General features: G+C 39.1%; 1 protein-coding gene across 2 annotated transcripts in view; it reads right to left on the reverse strand.

Moving 5' to 3' along the window:
• Positions 1-5,372: 5,372 nt before the first annotated feature.
• The window catches only part of LOC119225135 (CUB and sushi domain-containing protein 1-like), a 282,822-nt gene continuing 261,623 nt past the window's right edge, over positions 5,373-26,571 (reverse strand). The window contains exons 61-75 of one of the 2 annotated variants that reach the window (XM_037482815.2): positions 25,924-26,100; positions 25,306-25,485; positions 21,288-21,461; positions 21,102-21,168; positions 20,438-20,544; positions 20,082-20,155; positions 19,057-19,168; positions 18,675-18,854; positions 18,182-18,244; positions 17,608-17,769; positions 16,360-16,472; positions 14,999-15,086; positions 14,594-14,720; positions 12,894-12,956; positions 5,373-11,138 (exon numbers count right to left, since the gene is read on the reverse strand). In XM_037482815.2, coding sequence (XP_037338712.2) covers positions 10,979-11,138; positions 12,894-12,956; positions 14,594-14,720; positions 14,999-15,086; positions 16,360-16,472; positions 17,608-17,769; positions 18,182-18,244; positions 18,675-18,854; positions 19,057-19,168; positions 20,082-20,155; positions 20,438-20,544; positions 21,102-21,168; positions 21,288-21,461; positions 25,306-25,485; positions 25,924-26,100 — 1,847 coding nt within the window. In that variant the 3' untranslated portion in view covers positions 5,373-10,978. The remainder of the gene's footprint in view (positions 11,139-12,893; positions 12,957-14,593; positions 14,721-14,998; positions 15,087-16,359; positions 16,473-17,607; positions 17,770-18,181; positions 18,245-18,674; positions 18,855-19,056; positions 19,169-20,081; positions 20,156-20,437; positions 20,545-21,101; positions 21,169-21,287; positions 21,462-25,305; positions 25,486-25,923; positions 26,101-26,571) is intronic. The other variant, XM_037482822.2, reaches the window with a different exon arrangement.

Genomic DNA, 26,571 nt, shown 5'->3' on the forward strand with positions numbered 1-26,571 from the left:
TACAACCTTAACAAAAATACTTTCAGTCTTTCATAAGTCCTGGTTCCCAATAAAATGAATATGCAGAGCACTTGCATAACTCTGTGGAGGTAGCTACAGTAAGTAAAGAGATCTATGGGCTCTATGGTGTAAGTGTGTGTGTGTGTGTGTGTGTAGACATCAGATGATCATGACAGCTGACATCTAGCTACTGGCAACCACAGCTGCTGTGCAGAAATGCCAGTATGAAGCACACATCTTAATTTTCCCTCGGGTATAAACAAGCTTTTTTGTGAACTGTTATTCCAGTATGTATCTGAATGATGTACATTTAAGGCAAAAAGACTGGAGATGTTCATATTAAGGTGTGTTAACAATTAATTAAACAGCTGTACTCGTCCCAGCATGATATGTTTGGAGTTAAATGTATTGCTGTGTTCATTCATCGAATACTGGCTAGTGATCTTGGTGTGTAGTGGATACATCTTCGCTAAATTAGAGGAAAAACTTGGTGTGGAGTTGAGTAAAATACATTTGTAGTGTGAAATTTGGTTGCAAAAAAAACTGTTGCTTTTAAATTTGGGCGGCCATGTGCATGAGATGGTCCTACACCGGACGGCGCTAGTTGAGTTCTCCTGCTCGGAAACCCACTCATTTCCTGCACATGCTATTGTCAAACTACATTCTCCCTCCTCCAGATCGCCCTCAGGATCTCTCATAGTCGGTGTGTGAAAATAGTGTATACCACAATAACTTTTTTTAATCAAAAGCAATCTTTCCATTATCATTAAACAGGAAATTAATCCCTGATCATTTGCTATCAGTTACACTCATATTTTGGCCAATTCTTTTATAAAAAAAAAGAAAAGAAAACTGGCATATGTTCTTCATGGTTAAATGGTACAATACAATACTGCTGTAGGATACATGGACTTCATCACAGGAAAAATAAATTGCATCCTGTGTTTTCTAATTTCTAATTCTAAGATTCAAATGCAAAGACGGTGACAGATTAAATGTCAATCATAGTAAGAAAGTATCTTTCTGTGTTTCACATGAAACAATAATGATTGTTTCCTCACAAATGAAAGAGCTCCTGCCTCCTGAAACCTCCCGTGAGTAATCATTTTTATTCTCCAGTATTTTCAGATTCATACCAAGCTTGGCAACTGTTAAAAATCCTACTCATCCAACTGTATCAGATTATAATCCCTTTCTTGCTAGCTAACTGCTGCTGTCAGGCTCAAGAAGCAAAGCTCTAAGTGGAAAGAAACGTATAGATTCTTGCAGAAAGGAACAAAATAAGACACACTTGAAAATATCATCACTTTAGAAAAGACACAGGATGGATTAAAGTAGCTCTGGCCTTGGTTAATCCATTCATTCATTTCCTACACCCAGTTGAACCAGCCCGGCCAGAAGGGGCCCTCCATGCATTGGACAAACTGCACAATAAACCCATGAAAGGCTTCCGGTGCATGACAGGATGAATGCAGACACAGTTTGTAAATACATCCAATCACACTGCTGGGAGGTTTGATGCTGATTTATCACACTTAACGTAAACAGCTTGTCTTCAGAGGAGAAAGAGGAATTGGGGTATCAGGCTTCACACGAGCATTAAAAGCAAATGAAAAAAGTCTAAACCAGCTTTCAAGCCCGAGATTCATGTTCTTGACACGGAATCGCTGCCAGCTTCAGGGTTGCTAAAAAGCAACTTTAGACTGTCCCCAACAGGATGAAAATGACCTTTTTCGGTCCGTCTGCAAAGCTCTGAAAAGCTAAAAAAATAAAACCTGCCAAAATATTTTCAACTTTCTTTAAAGCTGCCTGACACAAAAATGATGACCGACATAGCAGTATAGGTCTTATTTGCTGCAGCTCATTGAAATGATAATACAGTCATTAACAGTGATACGGTACATTGTCAATTCAAAATACACGATTGTCAATTAAGATATGTTTTGGAGTTTGGGGTTAGGAAAGGCTTACTTCAGAAACAGCCAATGGCAGCTGGCCTTCTTCATTTAATTTGCAAATGTAGATTTTACTTGCATTTTGGCGAGTTCTTACTTTGAATCTGATTCAATATATAAAAACTATTCTAACCAACATCCCCATAATGTCAGTAAAAAAGAAGCACACAAGGATGCACAAGCAACAGAATGGGCAAGAGGTAGACTATGAAAACCACTGAAATGCTGAAAGGGCATTGATTATCACACCTTCTAGTGGCAAAAGAGAGTAAACAAGTTTGCCTTTTTTTTTAATTGTTTATCACATTAACAAACTCTGTTTAACTTGATCAACTCAGTGGTCACGGCCAAATAATCTGAAATTGCCTCAAAAGAAACAATTTCTGTTCCAAATGTTTTATTTTGGATTCTCATTTGACAAGCAAGTTTATATGTTATATTACCAAACTGAAAAAGGAGAAAATAATGACAGGCGGACTGAGTGCTCAAGCTAAGGCTGCCATCTTTGTAATAATAGATGTCAGATGCAAGGCTGAGGACTTAATCATTCCTCAACAAGAGCTAAAAGAATGAGTGGGGGAAGAAAATCGGGCTGTCTTTGGTCAAAATCTAATTCCAGGGATAGAAGTGTTTGATAAAGCACCAGAGAGGGAAGCTGCTGGTGGCAAGGTGAGAGGACACACACTTATACATACCTGTATGTCTCTGTCTCTTCAGATTCTATTACTGTAGACTGCCACACTATCACAAAACCAATGATCAGACACCTGTGTGTGTGTGTGTGTGTGTGTGTGTGTGTGTGTGTGTGTGTGTAACCTCTGCAGAATCCTGGATACAACACCTGACGCCCACATGAATGCACACACGCTTACAGATGAACAAACACACACAAACCTCTTTGAAAGGTGGTGAAATTGATTTTAGACCGGAAACTCCCATCCAAAATGACTTATTAGACCTGCCCACCAGACTAAGGTGTTTGTGGCTTGGCTGCCCTAGATGTCTTTTTTCTCCTTTTGTTGTTACTTAACGTTTGTATTTTTTTTCTGACTGGTCTTCCAGAACTTCAACAAGGTTTATTGGGAAATATCTCTCAAACATTTGGATGGACTGCAAAAGAATTGAGTGCCCATGTTGTGCCATCATTAGATCTACATTATTTGTTTATGACCAAATACCTTCAAAGCATCAGCATGTTATTATGGTCATTGTTAGCATGTTAGCAAGCTGACCTTATAGCACAACATCCCACTGGGCTTTAATAGACTCTCATCCTTGATTCACTTTGTCATTGTTACATTGTTGAGCTCCAGCTTTTGCAACCACTGCAAGACAAACCTGCATAGGGCCTATTCGTTTCCATTTTAACGTCAAATGAGTCATGTATTTTATCCCTGGGACGAAGCTCCGTATGTGTCTCTTTGTGTGTGTGTGTTTCAAAAGTGCTGCATTGTTGACTATGAACCATTAACGCCATCAGTATTCATGACTACCAATTAGAAAGAAGCCAAGAGGGGAGTGGAAGATGAGAGGAGATTCGGTGAGCATTTGCAGGAAAGGACTCCTTAAATTCTCATTCTTGTTACAGACGCACAAACATGCATTAACACAAAGAACGAGGGAGAGAACAGAGGAGAGAAAATGATTTACTGGGGCAGCCAAACATAGGTGATGCCAACATGATAATCATGCCTGAATCCTTGCAATGATGCCAAAATACATTGCCATTTTACATTGCAGGGCGATTGGCCAATACAATAAGTACATAATAGCATTTCAGTGTTTCCCCAAGATATGTATTTGGCAGTATGAGAAGGCCCCTGAAGCAGCATTTAGATGTGACACTAAAACTCTCCACTAAACCAATAATAGAGAAATTCTGTGACAGCGAAACACGTGACGATAACGTTCTGCTGCTAAATCAACAACTGTCTGCCGGAGATTAAACCCTGAGTGGAGAGGACTAATCTGTGATGTTATCGAGAGGCAGATGCTAGAACTCGCTGCCTGATAATGAGTTACAGCCTTACTTTTGTTTACTGTCACACAGTCACTCAAAGGCTCCCTGGACTACATGATATCAGCATGATAATGGCCCAATCAGATTGACATGAGTGAACATGAGCTTCATAGATGAAGACGCCAAATCGGCCGATACGATGTACAATGAGATACATACAAACTAACTAGAACAGTGACGGTCCAGTGTGTGGAAAGTGGATCCTTCAACGTTTGGTCTTCCCCATCCATCGACATTTATACATTTGAAGTCTTTGTCATTGCTTTTAATTATTTGTCTGATCTACTTATTTGCACATTCAAATTGCTTTTTAAAATGTCCTGTATTCATGTTGGTTTTATATGAGTCACACACATCTACTTAAAAAGGCAACGCATTTACTGTTACATCCAGGAAGAACACAACAACATATTCAATTAACCTTGTCGTCCTGTGAGGATAACTGATGGATAAGACAGAACTATAAAACAAGGACACTTTCTTTCTCTTGATCAAAGATTATGAACATAATTGGCAGAAATATTTATTGTATGGACGTCTACATGGTTGGCTAAAAACACAGGTCTATCTACACTGATAACTCCAGATGTGCTAATCCATTTAGTTTAATTTTTACTTTTTGTTTCGTTGTTGTTTTTAAAAATGATTTAAATAATTGTATGATTTACCTGGCTTTGTTTATTTCAAGTTCCATAAATTGTATTTCTTGTATTCTCCTGTAATGTAAGATGCTGTATGTACAAGGTTCCATCCATCCTCGTTTAGCTCCTTTGTTCAAACCAGTCACATTTACCGCTTAATACAGATCAACGATAAAATCTCTTTACTTAAAACTTTATATTTAATTTCTTAATGAGATAATTTTGTGACCAACCTGAGTAACATTCTAGTGAAGTGGTAAAACAAAGAATAGATACAAACTTTTCTTTCAAAAGTCTGATTATGGTGTGCATATAGGGCTGAATATATATATATATATATATATATATATATATATATATAGATTAGTAGATTAGTCCTTTAAACACAATTCAAAGATACGGTTCTTTAGCACGCGCTTGCCATGGATTGTCCCTCAATCATTTCACAATTAGTCCACAGTGACCACGATGAGCCGGTGCTTCAGTGCGCCTGTCCTTCCGTCTAACAACGTGACAGACAGGCTGCTGTATTGGAGAAAGTATGTATCTCAGGGGGCTGTCACACATTGACACACACGAACATGAACTCACCTGGTAGGTATACATTTTAACTGTACAGGGAAACCCAAGTAGACACGCCCAGTGAGCACGTGAGGCACCAGGCTGATCATATTCAACCAGAACAAAATCATACTAAACACTAGTTCACAAATCAGTATTGTGGTGTAAAAAAAAACATTGGAACAAAGAAGAGAGTATTGTATCAAAAACTTTATTCTCAAATAATGTTTTCAAAATAGCTGATAGATAATCTGTGATTCTCTTGAACAGCAGGTTGTGAAGCTGCATTCACATGTTATCTGTTGTTTATGGGAGGACAGAAAAAAGGCAATTTTCCATCCTTAAATTCAAAACTTATAGCAAACCATTCTTGTTTTACCATTCAAAATAGGAGCAATCGAAATGGCCCACATGCTAATGCTCCTGTTAAGATGCCTAAATTCACCACAATTTCATTTCACTCGAAGCCCATCATGTCTAAGCAAGGAGGACCGGATCTCACCATGTTTAGACTCACTTAAACTCAGATTTGGGGTCAATAAGGGGTCAAATCTTCTTCATACGGGGGGGGGGGGGGCCTTCCCCCTCCCAGGATCAGCCACTCACAGCTGCTTTTACACAAGAACACTGCTTTTCTGAATACTCTTTATGACCTCGTCACACTTAAAATCTGGTGTTTATTTTTTTGTTCAATGTAAATGATGTGTTTGTATCATGTTTTGATTGAAGAAATCATCGATGCTCAGACAACTCGCAAATACAGCTGCCATATTAAAAGCAAACGATAAACCGTATTTTGCAATAGATGGAGACTTAAGAATGTAAATGTTCACAAGTAACACTACTGGCACCGAGCTGCAGCAGAGTTGGAGCGGACACATTTTGTATACTTGAAATGTCTTGGATTGTGAATACAAAACTTTTTACAGGTCTCACTCAGAAATAAGTGTCTCTCCAGCACAAAGAGAATTGACTCTGGGTTCCTGTGTAAAAGCAGCCATAATGGTCAAAAGTGATCAAATAACATGTTGATATTTGCTATTCAGTTTCAACCGTAGATTTTTACATGGTGTTTAACAGTAAAAACATCGACTTCAATGAACAAGATTTTGTTGTACCTACATTATTGGTCATAAAAAGTACAGCATGTTTAATAATCTGTTTTTGTTTTTTACAAATTCTCCATAAAAAATAGATTTCTGTACAAAACTTTTTTCTTTTGCAACTACTTCAAGTTCAGCAGCACATGATGTTGTGGCGATAATGGAGATTGTGATGTTCAACTCAAAAACATGGACAATGACGGAAACTCCCTGGTGAGGATTTGCAATTTCTAAACATGTTCATCTGTGCCAGTTGGCAGAACAAATATTTAATTAGACTGTAAATGATTCCAAAATGTGGATACACATTCAAAAGCAGCAAACTTACTCACTGCGTCAATATGTGTTGCTGAGAATGCATCCTGTCACCATAATATGTGAATATAATACGTCCGTGTGGTGTCCAAACCTACAAGCTGCCATTAGTAGAAATGACAAAGACTTGTCCTTTGCGCTGATGAGCGAAAACAAGGCTGCAGTCAACTCGCCTTCAAGTCAGAGAAGGTGGCGGATTCTCTTTGAAGCCCAGATGCTTAATGTGAGGCATGAGAAGTTTGAGTTTGTCCAATCCAAACTATTGAGAAAAAGTTCACGCATACTGAATTTTCTTTTGAAAAACACCGCAAACTGAACCTGAAAGAAAACAACCCGCACGCTCGCCCACGCAAACTACACACACACACACACATACACACACACATCCATCTGGCAAACAATTTGAGCACAGATACAAATAAGGTCCATACAGCTGCTAAGCCGCATAAGTATGACAGGACTGCAGTCCACGCGGGACTGAGACTGGAGTTCAGGGCAGTTTTCTTCGGTGTATAATACATACATCTCTCAGAAAAAACTAAATGTGAGATTTTTAATTTTGGCTGATATTTTTTTTAAGCTTGCAGCAACCATGGCCCCTATGTTTCGATGAGGAAATACATGAAATGGTCTTAACCTGGGAAAAGGAACTGCAAAATATGAGACAACCTTGGCCTTTAAACAAATGAAGGACAAATGTTGTAACCTCTTCACAAATAGTAACGAATGTGACGAACCCATTGCAGAGAGGGTATGTGCCAGTTTATCTGCTATAAACAGATAAAGCCACTGTGTTGTATTGCATACTTGACTGAATCTCAACTGAATCAATTAAATCAATTAAAGCCTGGGGTGCACGCCAGCAATAAAAAGAGAGGAGGCTAGCGAGCAGATGCTCTGCTGTTGTTTACAGATGTCTCGTTTATTTTTGTGAGACCATTTTGAACGTGTCTTCTGGCTCGTCGCCCTCTGAAATTATTACCAGTGTTGTAGCCAGTGCAGACATATGTATATCTTATGCATAACTTTAATATTTAGCTCTGTGTTTTTAACTTTCTGCCCATGACCCTGACAATTTCCTAATGACAAGCTTACAATTAATATTATTAAACAAAAATATCTCATAGTCATGCTTCCAAACGTATTTACTATTGTTTCAGGAAATTTAGCAAAATCCAGGTCAGCCGTAGATTCCTTAAAGGAGCTAAAGATGAAAATACAAACTGCAAACTGCAATTTGCGCCATAATCTATTCATTTATTTCTAAATAGATTGTAATAATCGACTCATACCAAATGTCCCTTTCAGTTTTGGAGAAAATTAACTCTGTGATTTTTGTCACTTGAAACATGGTCAAAATAAAAAATGGTATCAGTTGTGAGTCAGAGGTTTTCATTATCTGATTACACGTACTGTACATTCCACCCGTCAGATGAAATCTTGTCACAAACGTCTTGAACGAGTTTGGGGAAATGTGTGTACGTATGCAGGCCAGGTGTTGCATGGTTAAGAAAAACACAATAATGTATATTACTATTCATAATGCAGTTATCTGGGAACTTCATCTTGTAGACAGGTTTGTTGATATCATTTGTGTAGATGAATGGATTTGTGAATGTGTGATGGATGGTTTGAGGTTGAATGAGACGGGGAACATAAATGCAAATTCATTTGGACAATAAAAAACGTGCAAGTTAACACATGAATCGTAGTGGCAGAATGTGCATGGAGAATGAAACCAACAAAATAACATGCCTGAGGACACTGAAAGCAGTTAAATCTGATTAAATCTAAACCGATTGCAGCATCTTTCAAAAAATATTTTTTTTTTGAGAGAACACTGCAAAAAATTAACAAGCTTGGCAAGTGATATGAAGTTAGTGGACTTTCTTAAATCCTTCAGACTCATGGCCATTGGTATTATGTTTTGATTTTAAACACCAGGAAATAAGCTGAATGCAGGGACACACTGGCTAAGCTTGTGCATTTGTTGCAGTGGGATTCAAGCATTGATAAGCAGGATGTATCTCACTATCTGCACACGAGGTATTTCTCAAACAATGGCCTGGTTCCGGGAGCGAAATTTCTCAACAACAATAATTGTGCATGTTGTCTTTGTACCATTTCTGTTTGTCCTCCAACATGACCAATTCTCATACAGAAATAAGTTGTGGGCCCTTCAAAAGGTTGTTTTGAAATATGATCATGTGCATCAGATCAGATTCGACAGCAGTAACAGAATTCAGAATAAGCTTTCAGAAAAAAAATCTGTGCTGTTATAGAAAATGGCAAAAACAAATTGGTGTCATTATGTGACACTAGAAGCTCAGAGGTTAGCTGAACTGAAATTTCTGGTTGGTTAGCATGTTGTCATGGCAACAAAATCAACATTGAGATAGCATGTGGTCACAAGTTCTGCTCACAGGGAAGGTGAAATATCAATGTGTATATACAAACACACCGTAACCCTGTTTTAGTCATCTTGTCATCTTTTTAAAGATAGAAGTTTTTGAATAAAATTCTCTTTTTTAAATGACTCATTTTCAAACCCATTTCAGACCCAAAAAGTATTCTTTTTTTTCATAACCCACTCAGAAAAACACACTAGTGCAAAATTTGTGCGGTTTAAGAGTTCATATAAAGTTTATATTTTGGGGTCCCCAGCAGCAGTGGTTTGGGAAGTACCATGGGGCCACTGGGTATTTGAACAAAGAGTCTGTTCATCAATATCTTCACTGAAGAAAAATGCCAAAAGAGACAAATAGAGACAATTATTTGCCTCAGTTTCCATAGCAACCTGTCCTTGTCTTTCTTTCCAGCAGGATTGACAGAGTTGTCGATCCGTCCATTTGTCTGTGTGTGTCCGTCTAATTTCTTTCAGTCAACCAGTCCGTCTGTTAATATGTTCATCTATTTCTGATTTATGGGGCAGGAGAGTATGCTGTAGAAAGAAATCAGTCATCACGACTGATAATTCCAACGGAGATATGAGAAGACAAATTGTTTCCTGGATTTGGCCACAGCTGACTGCAGCAGTTGAAGATCTTGACAGCTTATTGCCTCCAGGCCTCCACTTGTTCAGCCACCAAGCCCAGGATCCTGGCTACTCCAATAACAAAAATCAGTTGTCTGACGCTTTGATTGTGGTGGACAGGTCTCTGGAAACCAGTCCATTGTGTACACCAACCAGGCAACTCAAATGTCTGGTCTTCTGATTCAACACGGTTCATACGCAGGTGGTTGTACTTAATCTGGGAAAAGTAACACTTGCAAATGCCTCGTTTGCTGTGTTTCAACCTAAACAAGTTGCCAAATACTGTAGGTAGACGTTGCCATAAGAGACAACACAGTAAATGGCAGAAGGTAAAGAAAATCACAGGAATTTGATAATTAATAGTTGACTGACAAGTCAACTTACCTAACTCTCCTATCGTCCGAGACCTAACCCATTGAGTTCTGCAAGTAGGCCCAAAACAAGGTGTTTTCATTTTAGTACCCCAACTTTTAATATAATACTATTGCAATAGGAAAAGGAATTGTTCTGGTTGAGCTTTTCACTGAATTGGCTGCATTTGGTTTACAGCTGTCTGTTTGAACAATATCAGATTCCACTAGAACGGACTCTGGTGCTGGGAATTACGTCACAGAGTCCAGTCCTGTCAAGTCCGTGGTGATGGAAATCCAGCAAAGGAGTTTTTGGTCCAGCACCAATGATGGTATTACTTTGCAACGTCTGGAGGGGATTGAAGTGTGAAATAGTCTATGGACTTCCCCTGAGGGGAGAACCTTGCACCTGCAGCAGGGGAGTTAAATTAACAGGAGCTGATGTAAGCAGCATGTACAACACGTACCAATGTCAAAATTTGGCATGGGGTATGGGGTTATTCAACTTGCAGGGAGGGGATTTAGGGACAATGTGAGTGGTCATTCAAAGCCCTTTGCACAAGGAGGTTGGGTCAAATTTTGCAGAAGTCAACTGACGCCGTATGAGCACTGGGTCAATGGGGTGCTCGCACATGGAAGTTAGATAAGCCGTACCATCTTTCTGTGTTTTTCCTTAGTGCCTCAACAGTAACAGTGTTTAAGGAGGCTTCCCAGCATTACTCTGTCACATTTGATGTCATTGTTGTCTTTTCCCTTGTGTGTTGGTTCTCATTATATTTTGCTCTACGAGACTCTAGGGATAAGTGGATGATGTCGTTGTTCAGGCAGTAGGTGGAGCAGATTGTGCTGACAAAAGGACCAGCATGCTACAACACAGACTGCTCACGCGACAACTCCAAATCATTAGTTTGTTTTTTTCTTTTCTGTTTGGTAAAACCCACGCAGACCAACGCAGAGGTTGGACTAAACCATTGTATAAATGGTCTCCGGTTCGTTGGACTATACCACAGTGCAGACCGTATTGAGAGTGGTATCAAATCTAACTGCTTTTGCCTCAGTAGGCTTCATGTTGGTGTCATACATTGGGTTTTCAAATGATGCCTGACCATTGGTGCTCTCATGGCCGACATAACCATTGAACTGGACCTTGGGACGCGTCCTGCAAAACAAAATGAGAAGGAAATAAAGGTGAAATATAAACAATCTTTTCAAAGGTTAGGTCAAAAAGACAAAAACACTGAAACCAAATGAAATTTAAAGGGCGCTGAATTCTAAACAAAAAATAGAAACACAAAGTCAAAGTATTTTTAGAACCACAAGATTAAGTTGCACAATTTTCCGATGCGTTATGATAGAATACATATAAGCTCTCAACAACTCTACAATATCAAAATATTTGGAGCCTTTTTGAACCACAACCATTTCTAAAATCTGATATGAAACTATTAGTGAAACTAATAACACGTATTGAAGTTATGAAGTCATTAATTTGAGCGAAAAGCCAACAGAACACTTACACTTACTTTCCATTACGTAATCCCCATTTTTAAATTAACAGTATTGTTTATATTTCAACGTTATATTGTCTCAATTAGTTCTACAACTAAATGAAAAAACATTAAATGAAAAAAGTCTAGTCGTAATAATACATATATTATCTGTCCTTTTGGCTGTCTGGTTAGAGATTCAGGCTGAAACCTTAGAGCAGACTTCTAGTAAAATTATATAAATTGCAGGGAAAATGATGGCAGGACGGAGAACATGAACCATTACATCGGCCTGCTTCGGTGGTTTAGCTGCCCATCTCCTGCACTCAAGTGAGTGTGTGTGTGTGTGCGTGTAACCTGACATCATCCAGAAAATGGTACCCAATGGTTTTAGTTCAAAAGAATATATTATCTGTCAACCTTTTACTGCAGGGATTCAAACAGATATTCTGTGAAATATGACAACCCATGACAACCCCCTCCTAATTTGCCTGTTTGTCACAGATTACACTTTGGGATAATCAGGTCCTATAATCCAGTTAGATATAATCACTTACTCCCAAACCCTGTGGAACTATTAGCAGGGAGGAGTGCTGCAGCTGAAACACTGTTTGACTCTGACCTCATTAAGAATGTGTGTGTTGTGTGTCTGCGCGCGTGTGCGCGTATCCAACCCTTGGGAGCCGCTAATCTTACCCTACATGCTCAACCCATTACTTTACAAAACTGCACATACACCAACGCACACCGCAGACCCCCCTATGTGGCAGTAGTTCAAATCGCTGCACTAGTTTCTGGTTGCTGTTGGTGCAATAGTTTATTTTTATTGGTGGAATGAAAAACAGCTCACATAATTTCTTTGACAGTATTATAGAGACTCTACAGAGTAATCGGCAAGTGGGAAGGAACTGCAATGTGCACACTCCTTGCTTTTAGTTTGATTTTTAATACATATTGTTATAAAGAAAATAATATCCGTCGGCTGTTTTTGATGACATCATGCTGACAGAGATGACAATGAGATCGAAGACAAAATAAATGTCTTAGTAGCTTTGACTGATTGCTGTTCTGAGTAGGGCTGCACGGCTTTTAAAAGTTACATGCAAATATTTCACCTGAGTCCCAAAAAAGGACTTTTTCAGATGACATGAGGAGCCAATGAGTTGTGTTTCCCTGAGAATTCATTTACATATTAGTTTACAAGTTTTAGTTATTATTTATAAATATAAAACAAACCAATTATGCCACTCATCTCAGTTTAGAAGCATTAGAATTCAAATGTGATCAAATGTGGAGCCTTACTAAACAGCATGAAGCAAAATTGTAAAAACTAAAAACAATGGATGGCAAGTTTGACGGAGGATGTGGCGGCGGGCGGCGGTCTGGTTCCTGTCAGAAACCAGGTGTGTAGTCGGTGCCAGACTTACCTGCCACCAGGCCCCCAGGTGTCTTTTGGTCTCTCATTGTCATCTGTGTCAGCAGACAATGTCCTGCATACAACCATCAACTTTAATATAAGTCAACTTCTCATTTCACAATGTTGGGGAGCGGGTTGCGTAACACAGTGTAAAGTAATATATAATAATAGGGTTACTGTGCTAGTTTTACTGTTTACTGTGTAAGTTTGCCTGGCCCTACACAGCGGTTACCTCTTAGAATTCACAGAATTTACAGCAAAGTTCTTACATACAAAAACATAAGTTTGTCTTCCTCAACAACACGAGGGCACTGCATGATGTCTGCATGCAGATAGAGTTCATGCAGCATACAGCTTCCATGAAACGTATAATAATGATTGGATGAGTAAGATGACTTTGTAGGACTTTGAGTGATGATGTTCAAACATCCTTTTGATGTAGAATCTTCAATAGGAAACATTAATGATGACATTTTACCTCCAATATAAATCTATATTCTATAGCATCTTTGGCCGATTTAAGTCTTTTGTGCACTTCTTATGAAAAATAATTAATATCTAAGGTTATTTATATTTAATCTTCATGGTACGCTCTGAGTTTTAGAGCTAAAATGACGTCTTTAAAGAATAAACAATGCATACTTCAGAGGCATCATTTTGATCTGTCAAATGGACTTGCTTCCACTGCTGGTCTCCAAAAAAGCAGTCTATAGCCATGTCATCCTCCATTTGAAATGTCTTTAAATTAGTGCCCTGCATCTAAAACTAAGCATGATTTAGTTTGTGGAAGTAAAAAGGGTATGAAATTATTTTAATTCTATGGGTAACGGACACTCTCTTCAAAATATCCCAAGTGCTGCTACAACTGACAGCAGAAAAATGTCTGTGGTCTAAAACCGGACTAAATTATGCATCAGTGCTCAGAATTATCAAGCATCTCAAAATCGCTCCTTGAAATTGTGCTGTATACAGTATTTGACTTTTCCTTTGAAATAGAAGTTAGAAGTTAATGAATGTTGAATAAGTGATGCTTTAAGGTTTGAATAAATGCTAGAAAACAGTTCTAATTACATTTCCTTGTTACCAATTAAGTGTAAATTACTGTGAAATATATTACATCAAAGGGTTTTTGGCATCAGAGCCCAGACAAAATAAACCCAAAGGTACTGTATTTAAATCTGTACTTTGGAGGAGAATTTTTTTTCAGCTGTACTGCAAACTAATGTCACCACATTTATTATTTTATCTGGACAACATGGGATTCATTTTCAACATTAATTAAAAAAATGACATAAAAAGCTAAGAGCAAAATAAGTGCATGAATCATTACAACTGCCTGCCGTGGCAGTTGATTTGATTTCTAACTGTGAGAAGCTTGATAAATACAGACCAGCTTTGGTGCCAGCCCCTCAGATTGAGCATTTACCAAAAGAGAGACATGCAGTAATGACACTTTCATCAACAGGAGCCTCCAGAGCAACCCCAAGGAAACTCTGGAAGAAGATTGAGAGTGGATCTTGAAGGAAACGTATGAAATGAAGTATTAAATTGAGGAATATTGCTGCACTGAAAATAATTAAGATTCAAAGGAACCTTTCGAACAAACTGATGGAAGAACAAATAATAAACGGGGCAAACACCAGCTTTGTATTCTAGTTTGTTGTTGGTCATGTTTTTGCATGATGGATTAACATTGAGGATACGCCTTACCTGTGCTTGTAGAGGTAGAAAGCAAATCCAGACAAGATGAGGGCAAAGAAGGGAACTAAGATTGCTGCGGCCACGGAGCTGCTGTTTGTGTAGGGGTTGGATGGGTCCATCGCCATGGTTACAGGGCCTGACGATACAGACACAGTTCAACCTCAAAATGCATGGACACATGCACCCTCTTGCATATGTCGAATAGAGACTTTTTGTATTATTATTGTATATAATTCTGCTTCTCATAATTATTCTGTAAGAAACTACAAAATTCATATTACACCAACAAACAAAAACATCTTAATGAGATGCAAATGTTTTAGTCATACTCTCAATATGACATTGTTTAATAGGAAGATCTATGCTGTGTTGTTTGTTGTGGTGGTTATTAGGCCGGATGACAGAAAGACATACCTTGCCTTGTCAGATGGAACTTGCCAAAGTCTTTACTGTGAATATGTCCCTGGTAGACAAACGTCCTCTGATCTGATTCTGCAGTAACCTGAAAAAGCATCACAATCAGTGCACACGTTACAGTTTGATTTTATATAATGAATTATACGCAATTATTCATTCAGATTTATCGGGACTTCTTCCACCCTTAGATTTGCTAAATTTGAGTTATAGTTAACTACAGTTTGATATGAGCTCCTTGAACAGAGCGGGCGATACTGTAAAGGTTCCTCCAGCAATAACGGATGGTGTGATGGTGGGAGTTCTGCAGGAAACACAGAAGCAGAATATGATGGATGGCCTTCAATTCTATCACCCGAAATCACAGCAAGATGCTGCTGAGAAGGTGAATGTCATGAAAGTGTGAAGAAGTGGCTAAGAGATCTCACTGAGGACGGATGAGAAGTACTTAAGTTATTTCTAAGGCAGGTCACTATACACTTAGTGGTTTGTGAGTGCCGATGTGTTGTTCAAACCCCATAAACTATAAATTGTTGTGTTTCACCACCTCTCTCTCTCTCTCTCTCTCTCTCTCTCTCTCTCGTTCTCTCTCTCTCTCATTGGTGGGACATTATCACTCTGCCTCCTGCACTTGAGGGCCATTCCATCCTTTTCTTATTCCTACCATAGTCGTGTTTGGAGACTGAAACAGCAATCATTCAATCATACATCTACATTTAATTGTTATGATCTAACTGTAGAGCTCTCGTCCCTGAAATCACAATTAAGCCATTAATTACCAGCCTGATTCTTCCGCTCCCTCACTCTTTTTGTCATTCACAACACGATATATTCTCTGTGCGTGGGCCTCTTTTTCCTCATGTCCTTTCTATCCATCCCTCCCTGCTGCGATCTTTTAAGATGTCCTCACTCTGTCCCCCCTCTGTCAGCAAGCCAAACAAGATTACATTTCTAAACCATTCCCTAGTTGTGGAGATGATCTTCGGAAGTCCCAGCTTCAAATGAAATTACATGTCATTTAGCGGACGCTTTCATCATAAGTTCAAATACCACATCGAACAGTTTTTTCTCTGGAACACACTTGGATCAATGTTTTTACAGTGATGCACATCATCGATAAATCATCAATACACAGAGAACCGTGGAACAAATGTTTAACAAAAAAAAAAGCCTGAATATTTTGGTGTGATGGTAAGTTACATCCTGAATCGTTTGGTGTGGAAAATGCTAAACTATTTTAGTTTAGCCTTAGTTGTTTAGGAGGTGTGACAATTTGTATTATGATATTGATTTTGGTTATCAATAACAGAAATGTGTAAACACAACATTTGATATAGAAAATAAGAGTAAGTTTGTCTTACATATCCATCTATAGCCCAGTTGTCATTTTTAAACTTGCTGTAGTAATGCTCTGTTGGCCCCTTCACCTGGTAGACCTTCAACAGCAGCTGGTTCTCCTCTGACTTGTAGGTACCTGGATGAACAGATATATAGAAAGAAAGTGTTTTGTTGGTGCTACTAATGGGATTTAACATGGTGTCATTTAAATTAACAGACACATAACCTCTTATGTGTGTTGCCACTTGGCAAGAAAAAGAGAAACACAGTGAGACAGAGGTCCCATGGGAGGTTGACATACAGGAAAACAGACAAAAGGAGACACCTTGACATTTAAAAGGATGATCCTCTATTTCCTTTAAGAAGTACTTGACACATTACTGGGGAGAAAGTGACATTTACCCTTAAGCTACATGTTTACTTGGTTAAATATAGTGCCAACAAAGAAACTGCGGTTCAATATGACGAGTCCATGTCACGGATTCAAAATGACATTTTTAAATATATTGAGAGCCCTTTCCTCCTGCCAGAAGAAAACCTTTCAGCACTACGGAATCAAGCGGAACTATTAGAAATATTGTAGTCAGCGGGAGTCAGTTTGTTCAACCCCACTATTTTGGGGATTTTCAGTCCGGACTGCAGCTTTACCTTTTGCTAACCCTTCCAGCGTTTTCCATACAATATCTTCTTTATGCCTGCATAACATTTGAATAAAAATACATTTTGTGCTCCAGATTAATGCTGTGGTAGGTTATTTTGTCAGGCGGTTTGTAATTCTAGCCGGTTCCCCCTGCATGCTATATTATTAAACTGCTTAGCGCTCAAACTTAAGCACAAATATTTATTTCTCTTCTCTGCAGAGTGTGAATGTTGTGCTTAGGTGCAACATGGGGATTTGCACCAATTTTAAACTAGAAACGATGTGCTAAAAAGTGTGAATGAAAGCTTAATCTTTGCCAGCCCGCTGAGTATTTACACCGTAGAGTATTATTTGTGTTATTTACACTTCATTTAGAGTCTATAAAACTTGGAATATTTTAACCTCCCTGATAGTGGGCGTTACAATTCTCCTTTGGAGTATTACAGGCCTATTTTATTTACCTTTTGTATCATTTTAATTAATCATAAGTATTTTACATCCATTCTCTCATAGATGGGGTAAATATTTTTAAATGATTTCATTTTTACCTTTCCTATTTTCATACAGATAAAAGATAAAGATAAAATTAATTGGAGGATATATATATATATATTAGTTCTTTCCTTTTTACCTGACAGCCTGATGGAAACTCCGCTGGTTTCCAGCAGTGTGACGTTGACTCTGCCACTGGTTGCGTTGAACCCAGTTACTGTGAATGTGGTAGCCAGTCTTTTTCCTAGATACTCATAAAAACCGCTCCACTCTGAGTTCGGAGAGAACACATCCACTGGAACTGCAAAGCAGAAACAAAGATGAAAGGAGGTGCAACTTAAATGTATGATTTACCTTGAAACGCCCTGGCTCACAGTGGGACCAATAACACCATGTAAACGTCAGCATTCTTGTTAAACCGCCTTTACAACTTTAAAGTTTAAAGTAACAAACTGAAATGATGGCAAGAAATTGGTCACGATTCATCTCTTAGTGTTTGCCAACGAATAGATAAAACATATTTTCCGTTGGGTCCTTCATAACTGACCTGTGCAATGTGTCTCCTTAATGCACATGTAGATTACACAATTCTCTCTGAAATGTACAAGGTACGACTTGGTATTGCATCTGAACGTTTTCAGTAATGGATCTACTGCGTCTGAGGCTTTGATTCAAGTACAGCAACGTGTGCAGTAGTTTCCTATTCTACACACCTCGAATCTTGTTCTTCTGGACATCTGAATCTCCTCTGCCTTTGGGATTGACCTTTACTCCAACTGAAACATACATTAGCATTACATTTAGTTGAGCTTATTAACAGAATATATGGTATAAGGTTCGGAATAGATCACTGACACAATATTAAATCCATCGCATGATATTGCTATTTGCAATTTTGGGTTTTTCCAGACAACTGGCAGTCAATATGATATGTCTGAAGACTTTTTTGTTGTCATTCATCACAATATTCATCGTCCTCTGCTCCTTAGGTTTGAGACTCGATAGGAGCGCGTGATTAAAAAAGTAACAAACATCACCCCTGCATTTATGGAACGCCTGAGGCTGACTTTCGAGAGCACAGCAATATTACCAAGGTGAAAATATGCATTTATCTTAAACCATAAGGGATTACGACGTTCATTTTATATTCACGGCTTAACATCAGCCCGTTTCAAGCAGTGCGATTTCAAGATTGGATCTAAATACCTTTACAGAGCGGTGGTTTGCCAGACCATCTCCCATCACTTTTGCAGGTTCTATGCTCTGATCCCCCGGCCAGATAGAAACCATCTTGACAGGTGTAGATCAGCGTATATCCCAGAGTAGGCAGGTCCATAGATCGGACATCAACATTACTTGGGGTCTCTGGCTGTCTGCATGAATGGGCTGAGTGACAGGTAAGAGAAAAATGTTGTCACTTGTATCGCGTTCTTCTCCTTAAAACGGAAATACGTATGGAATAAAATGAAACATTAAGATCACAAAAAGATCAGCAGTTACAACAAAACAAGATCAATTAACAAATACACTATGATAAGTCAAAATAATAACATTACACAGAGCAATAACGGACAACATTATTTCTTACCAATACATTCAGGTTGTGTTCCACTCCAGGTCAGGTTTTCTAGGCACGTTCTTGTTGTGGAGCCGAGGATGTGGTAGTTCTTGCGGCACTTGAATGAAATCTTATTGCCAACCTACATGATGTAAAAGCACATTTTTACCTGCAGTTTGCCACACTCAGCACAGAGTACTTGTCATTGAATCTCAAAACTAAATTTGTATTGACCCCTTAATCTGACAAAACACTAAACAATACCCACTTTTACGTATGTGTAATAAAATTATTGATCTTGAATAAATTAAACTAGGCGTGTTGTGCAGAATTAAAGGACTAATGCTTCATCGCAAAGGCAAAATTTAAAATGTGTTTAGTGTTAACACACGGTTGGATGCACAACCATTGTTATTTATTCATAAAGGTCAACTTACTAAGCTTCCAAACTACCTCCCAATCTCTTCTCCCATTTAAACTCCACTAGCCTCAGTACATGATTAAGTAACTGCTTCGGGTTAGATAAATCATGCTAATGCTGGCAGAACCGGTTTCAGGTACTAGGAACCTTTTAATAAATAAACTGCAAACTGCACTAAAACGAGTCTTGCATACCCCAGGGAGGTTTAAAGCTTTATTATCCAATGTTTGTTGATGATTCCTTGCAGCAGTTTTTATTTCCAAGTTTATTATGTAGTTGTTCAGTTTTGCTGTTTATATCCTTGTGTTTTGTGTTCTCAGGTCTCTCTTCAAAAAGGAAATTAATATCAAAGAGATTTAAATGAAAGATAAACTAAAAGACTCTGTGGCTCTTGTTTTTACAACTAAGGAGCATTGCAAACCTTAGGCTCACTCCATCGCCATCCATCCAGTTTATAATTCTTGAACTTTGTCATTTGGATTGCGTTGTGGCAGAATCTTGCTGCCATTTTCTGTTGTGGTGGACTTATTAATATGTCAACTTACCAACCAAACTATGCACAATGCAGTTAATTCAATTTATGCTTTTATTCAAAGTAGATTACAATAATACATATATACGGTATATTTCTCACCTGAAAACCCTGACCCATGACCGGTATACCATAAGCCGGAGTTCCCGGGTCCCGACAGTTGTTGAAAGCTTGGTCTACACACACATATATAAATACACATCATACTTTTATACTTACTTTTATTATAAGATGCATTAAGCATTGTATATATAAAAATATTTTCTGTCTGTGTGTGTGTCTGATGCAAAAAGATGTATTTTTCAAATCTTGGTATCCAAAGCAATTTAACATCCAAGGCTTATATAACAAGTGCTATGATAAGCAGCTTGAATCTAAACGTAACCATCATCATAGATACTGACGCCCTTAATGTGTTTGAGGGTAAAGGTTGTTTGGGCTGCTTGTGGTAAGATTACCTATACATGCTGGTTGATGGCCACTCCACATGCCATCAGCTTGACAGACTCTGGAGGCAGAGCCTACTAGCAGGTAGGGGGTGTGGCAGTAGAACCTGACCTCTGACCTGTATAGAGAAATACATATTAAATCACACAAAATGAGGAATAACAAAAAAACTGATGAGGAAATATGAATTATGAGTTCAGGGTTTTCACTTCATCGGTGGTTTGAAGTACATTGGACAGGTTTGAGTGTAACATGTAAGACATTTCTGCTCCTCATCCACTTCTACCACTAGACCTATGGCCTACATGTTCTTTGTTGTTTTTGCAATCAGTTTTTATCATGCAAGGCTTCAAACTGACGTACAGACATTGGTGCCAAACAATTTTTAATCCTTTTATCGAGTCAACATTTGACAAAACCTCAGTGGAACAAACATAAAATGTAATTTGGCACAAGGTATGGTCTTTGAAAATCATTGGCTCCCATCGACACTTGATGTATTGACAAAAATGCAGGATACTGCAGGCAATTAACAAACGTGTACAGCAATGTCAATGAAGCACAGGTCATCTGTAAAGCTTGAAATCCCTTCCGCGAATTGTGTTCTTAATAGAAAAACCACAATAAATAAAGAGTGTTTATGTAAGTTGGTGATTGCTATATCTAACCACTGACCTGTAAGAAAAGATGTTGCCCTCTCTGAATCCACCTCCGGGAGTGCCAGAATCACCACACAGGACAGCTACAATAGGACAACACACACAGGCAGGACATCCACTTTGTTTGAACTGCTCATGTTACAGAAGGAGAGTAAGTGGTGTGCATCAGTTATGCAGAAGTTTATAGGTAGTGAAAGCTTACGTAAACACTTTGGTACGTCCCCTGTCCATGTCCCGTTCCCCTCACACGATAACACAGCAGAAGTTGACAACTGGTATCCATGGAAACAACTGTAGCTAACACTGGAGCCCCACGAATGGTCGGTCCCTTCCACTTTCCCATGGTGTACTTGAGGAGGAGGTCCACACTGGATAACTGAAACACACACACAGACGCATACAGATGTCAAAGATCACAGACTGAGGGTAATCTATCATGTACAGTGAGACAGCTCGAGCGAATACATAGTGGGCGACTAGTTTAAACTGCAGCCTCACTGGCTCAAAAGGTCCTGTGTTGGCCAGTGCACTAGACCTTTACTTTGTGAGTGTGTACATTTGCACTCTCTCTCCATCAGGTGCTTAGTTTCCTTGTACGGCTGCCAGCTGTGACAATTCCATTTCTCTTACACTGCAGCCAGCACTACGAAAGAGATACTGGTAGTTTAACAAATGGTTTGCTTATAATGGATAAAACTGTTAGCATGGGGTACTTATAATTCATTTGATCATTCGTTAAATTTGCTATTCTATCTTCAGTCGAGACGAATGACGCAGCATAAAAAAACCCGTAAAGGCTGCAAAAGGCGCAATCCCCCCCCTCCCTGTGCTTTCCTTCTCTCATCCATGATATATAGTTAAAAGACCGATGAGGGTTTTTCCCAATGGTATACAACAAGATGGCTGCAGATGGGAGGAATGGCATCAAGTGAAAAAAGCAAAAGCAGCAGACAGCCAGGATCATTATATGGACATTTACTCTCTTAAAGCATTCAATGATCTAGGACACCATATTTAAGTTTCCTAACCAAGACAATCCATGATCACCATGTGGACTGAGTATTTAGCATGGCTTTCTGCTTTCACTCTGGTGATTGAGAGTAAACTGTGATATTGATTTCCCCAATTCTGCTGAATTAGGGAAATCCAAAGGGTCCCCCAGATCAAATTGATAAATATTAAATAAGAATAAGTCAAATAAAGAGAACAAGGCATATGATCACGTAAAAACACTGTTTATGCGCCAGAAACCCACTGTGTGCACCTATCATTCCACGCAGCTGTGGGGCGTGATCATACATGCAAGCGAGCTGTATATATATATATATACATATATACTGTATATACAACTACACAACACCCTGGTCAACATCTGTGCGAGCGTGCATGCTCGAGTGTGCATGTGCCTTACTCCCTAAGACGATGATAACCAGCTGCACCGCTTCAAACATCTAATAAAGTCAGTGTAATTCTCATCTAACCAGGAGACAGATGGTTTCACACTCTATTCACTCCGCTATAATGGCATACAGAGAGTACGCATTAGCATACACACAAAGAGAGAGGCAGACAGCAACATATACATGTACATACATGTACATAGATACATAGGTACATACAGGATACGCAGAAGAACGCACTGAATTAAATTTATGGGCGGATTACAATAATATAACGTGCCGAATACCAACACCACGTGGACATCTCCATCTATATCTTATTCTGTGGTTGAGTATCCCCTCTTTTGATATTCTGTTCAATTGAAGATTACAAATGAAACTACAAAGAATATTCTTTGTTTGTTTGTGGTTACATTACAGTTTTCTAGGAAACTGCTGTGTGCTGGCAGCAAACCAAAGACATGACAAATTCTGGCTTTGTGTGTCAGCATGTCCCAATGAAGCCTTGAATCTCCCCAGTCACCCTCCCAGCCTTGCAAAAAGTGTTTAATTTCCTTATTTTCTTCTTCTTCACTCAACTAACGTGTTCTGCTTGTTGTTAGTCACAGTAAAAAAATCTTCACACCTGCACACAAGACAATTCCAAACCCAGTTCTTAAGGCATCATGTTTCCCCCGCTTCTGTTGTGTGACTTCAGGAACAATTGCTCGTGACGAGCCAACCGCTGATGGGAATTCAGATTAATAATTGAATCATGAGTGTTTTCCAACTCAGGTATCAAATACAAGTTGTATACAAATAGAAAAAAGTCTCTTATGGGCTGGAGAAGTTCATATTCCCGCACAATATTCCTTCAGGTATTTAATGCCAAAACAACAACACAATTGATTCGATTGTTTCTGATCTTTTATTCCTTTGTTTCTTTGTTTTGTTGTGAATAGATGGCTTCACGTGAAGTCTGGAAAATATACTCCCACCCCTGTACCTGCGCGCGCACCTTTGCATTGCACCCCATGACTGCGATCCTAGACTCCTTTAGCTCCATCTTTTTTCTTGCCTCTCACGTCTCCACACATTGCTCCCCTGCTTTCTTTCAGCACCATTCTACCTGGTCCTTCTGTCCCAGCTCCAGTCCTCTGTTACCCCTTCCGTTCCTCCGTGGGTCTCCTTCTCACATCTTATTGCCTCTCCTTCCCTCCCTCCCTTTATCTTTTGGGTATATCTCTCTTGGCGCAGCTCAGCCAGCCAACCAATTTAATGGGCATAATCCTTTTTCTCACAGTGTGTTTACAGGTTTGGGGCAGGTATTGATTCGACTCCCTTGTTTCTTTCATCAGTCGCTTCCTCTCTCTCCCTTCTATGTAACCATCTCCTTTTAGCGCTACTGATGGCTCATCACATTCTCTCATTCTTCCTTTCATTCACACTCGCTTTTGCTACCAGTTACCCTTCCACCCGTTTTCAGGTGTCTCCGCTCTTTGTTATCTAATATATTCGTCCAATACACTTCTTCCTCTCTCCATTTTAACCTTTACCTTTCCCATTAATTCATCCTCTCTTGTTTCTATGTGCCTTCTCCTCATTACTTCCCTTGCTCAATCTTTCTTTCTACCTCACATGATTCCTTTTGCTTTCATGCGTACTACTCCTTCCTTTACTATATTTCTGTGCACATGTTTGTCCGTGTGGGAAGAAGCTGTTGTTCCAGAAGAGGATCTAGTGAAGACTTCAGGTGGGGGAAAGCAGATGGGATGAAAAGAGGGGAGCTGAACAAAAAGATGTGAACAAAACTACAACCTAAAAGAGAAGGATAAAAGGGAAGAGCCAAGGAGGGCAAAAATAAAAGACAGAAATGGGCAGAAAGAACGATTGCTGCAGTTTTCTACCATTATTTCTCTGCTGTCTCATTCTTCCTCTGTCCTTCTAATTTTGTCTTCTAAACTCCCTGCGCCAGTCTCATTCTATACCACCTACGGTATATCTCACTTCTGTGGTTTCCCTCTCTCTGGTTCCCCCTCAGTAGCCTCTCTACTGGCTTTTTTCATCTCAGTTCAAAGCCTCTGCAACCGCAGGAGCCAGCTTTTCTGTTTGTAGGAAGAAACGTCAGGGGTGATCTCAGGAAACATTCCTTGTTACTGTTTTTTAGTGGCATAGTCTAAATATGGGCTGTTATGAAACTCAAATTCAAACTCAATTCTAATGCGTTCTTATTTTCCTTTAGTGTTTGTTAAAACTATTGGCAACAATGTGAATCTGCTCTCGCCGTCTTTCTAATGTACAGTTAAAGTCACAATCTGTAATCCTAGTATGTCTCACATTGGAATATGATTATCTTTTATTAAAGGGGGATATACTCTTGTTTTATGTATGAGCAAAAGTGCAGGTTATTATCCCTCTGCAGGTGTGGTGATTACTAATTACTGTCTTAGCCAGTAACATCACTGGTCTCATTGTTGATGAAGAGACTACGATGCTACGAATAGTTGTCTCGTCCCTAAAAAACAGCACAGCATATAATTATAACTGGGCTCTGTACTCTCGAACTGTTAACTGTTAGTGTAATGTAATTGCTAGTTTTGAATGTATTATGATCAATACATAATACATAATTTTCAAATATATATTAATCTTTTTTTTTTTACTTGTTTATTCATCTTGTTTTGTAGTAATTGTTTACAAAACTTGAAGACTTAAGTCTTATTCATAAAAATAATGATTTAAATAATTTAATTAGATTTTTATGCGGATGAATCATTGGATTAACTCCAAAGTTGCTGTTCTTGTCAATTATTTCTGATTCAGGGCTTCAGTTTGTCTTACCTTTACAGCTGGGCTTGGTTTGGTTCCAGGTTCCATCTTTAGTGCAGAGCAGAACACTGTGTCCAGGGGGCTCCATCAGGTGACCGGGGTTACAGCGGTAGGTTACAGTGTGGTTGAAGGCAAACTCACTCCCAAAAAAGATCCCATTGGCTACTGGGCCAGGATCTCCGCAAGTTATCACTGAAGGGGGTGAGATCAATTTCACAGGAATTAATACATTATTTAGAGTGTGGATCTATCTGCTGTTCTGCAGTAGTGTGGTACTGCCCAAGTGCAGCGTTTTTGGAGAAATCAATCTTATCTTAACTATGTTTTACTTCCCTGCTTCTGAACCCACAACCTCTGTCTGGCTCAGTTTAAATCTCAGACACAACAACCTTACAAACGCACAGGCCTGAACCTGCACAGCAGCAGGTGGACCCGTCCATGCGCAGTTGTAATTATCCTGGATTCTTCATTAACAAAAACTCCACCATGCACCCAGAAACCCTGATACCATGTGCAGTGGTATTTAAGTGCTAGAATGAATTAACCCAATTTGACTACTAATATTTGCTCACAATAACTAGACCCCTATGAAGTGATAGTAAGAGGAGAGGCAACGCTATGAAATCCCACCTGTGCAGTCCGGGGGTTGTCCTGTCCACGTCCCATTGGTGGTGCAGTGTCTGGTGGTCAGACCTGATGTTTTGAAGCCGTCCCAGCATGCATAAGCCACCGAGCTTCCGAAGGTGATGCCGTCACTGAAGACAATTCTGCCGTGTGCCGGGGTGCCAGGGTTACCACAGGATACAGCTGAGGGGTAAAGAAATATTAAACAGAGGTGATTAGTCACAGAGAATCATTATCAGAATTGTTCTCTTACGGTCACTAGGGCTGATCAGCTGTAAACTGCAATGATGAGTGTATCAACCAGAGTTCCTATACATAGAACAAGTGGAAATTAAAACACTAATACGTTCTATCTCTAGTTCACTTAGGCATGTCAATCCCCAGCTTTCTTTGTTTTGGGACCACTGCTAGTCTGTTCGATTGAAAGAAAAAAGGACACAAGAAGGCAAACGGCAAAGTGATGTCTATCTGGTCTAAAGGAGGGATCCATCAATCTTTAGTTCGCTGGCACAGAAACTTCACGGAAGAAAAGGTAATTAGCAACCAACCAAAGCGCATTTCACTAATAAGATCAGAACAACTGGCAGTATTTTACAACCAAACGCCTATTGATGGGATTCATTAGTTAGAGCCCTTAAAAGCTCTGGCCATGAG

This window comes from Pungitius pungitius, chromosome 4, assembly GCF_949316345.1.
Source record: "Pungitius pungitius chromosome 4, fPunPun2.1, whole genome shotgun sequence".
Taxonomy (NCBI): Eukaryota; Metazoa; Chordata; class Actinopteri; order Perciformes; family Gasterosteidae; genus Pungitius; species Pungitius pungitius.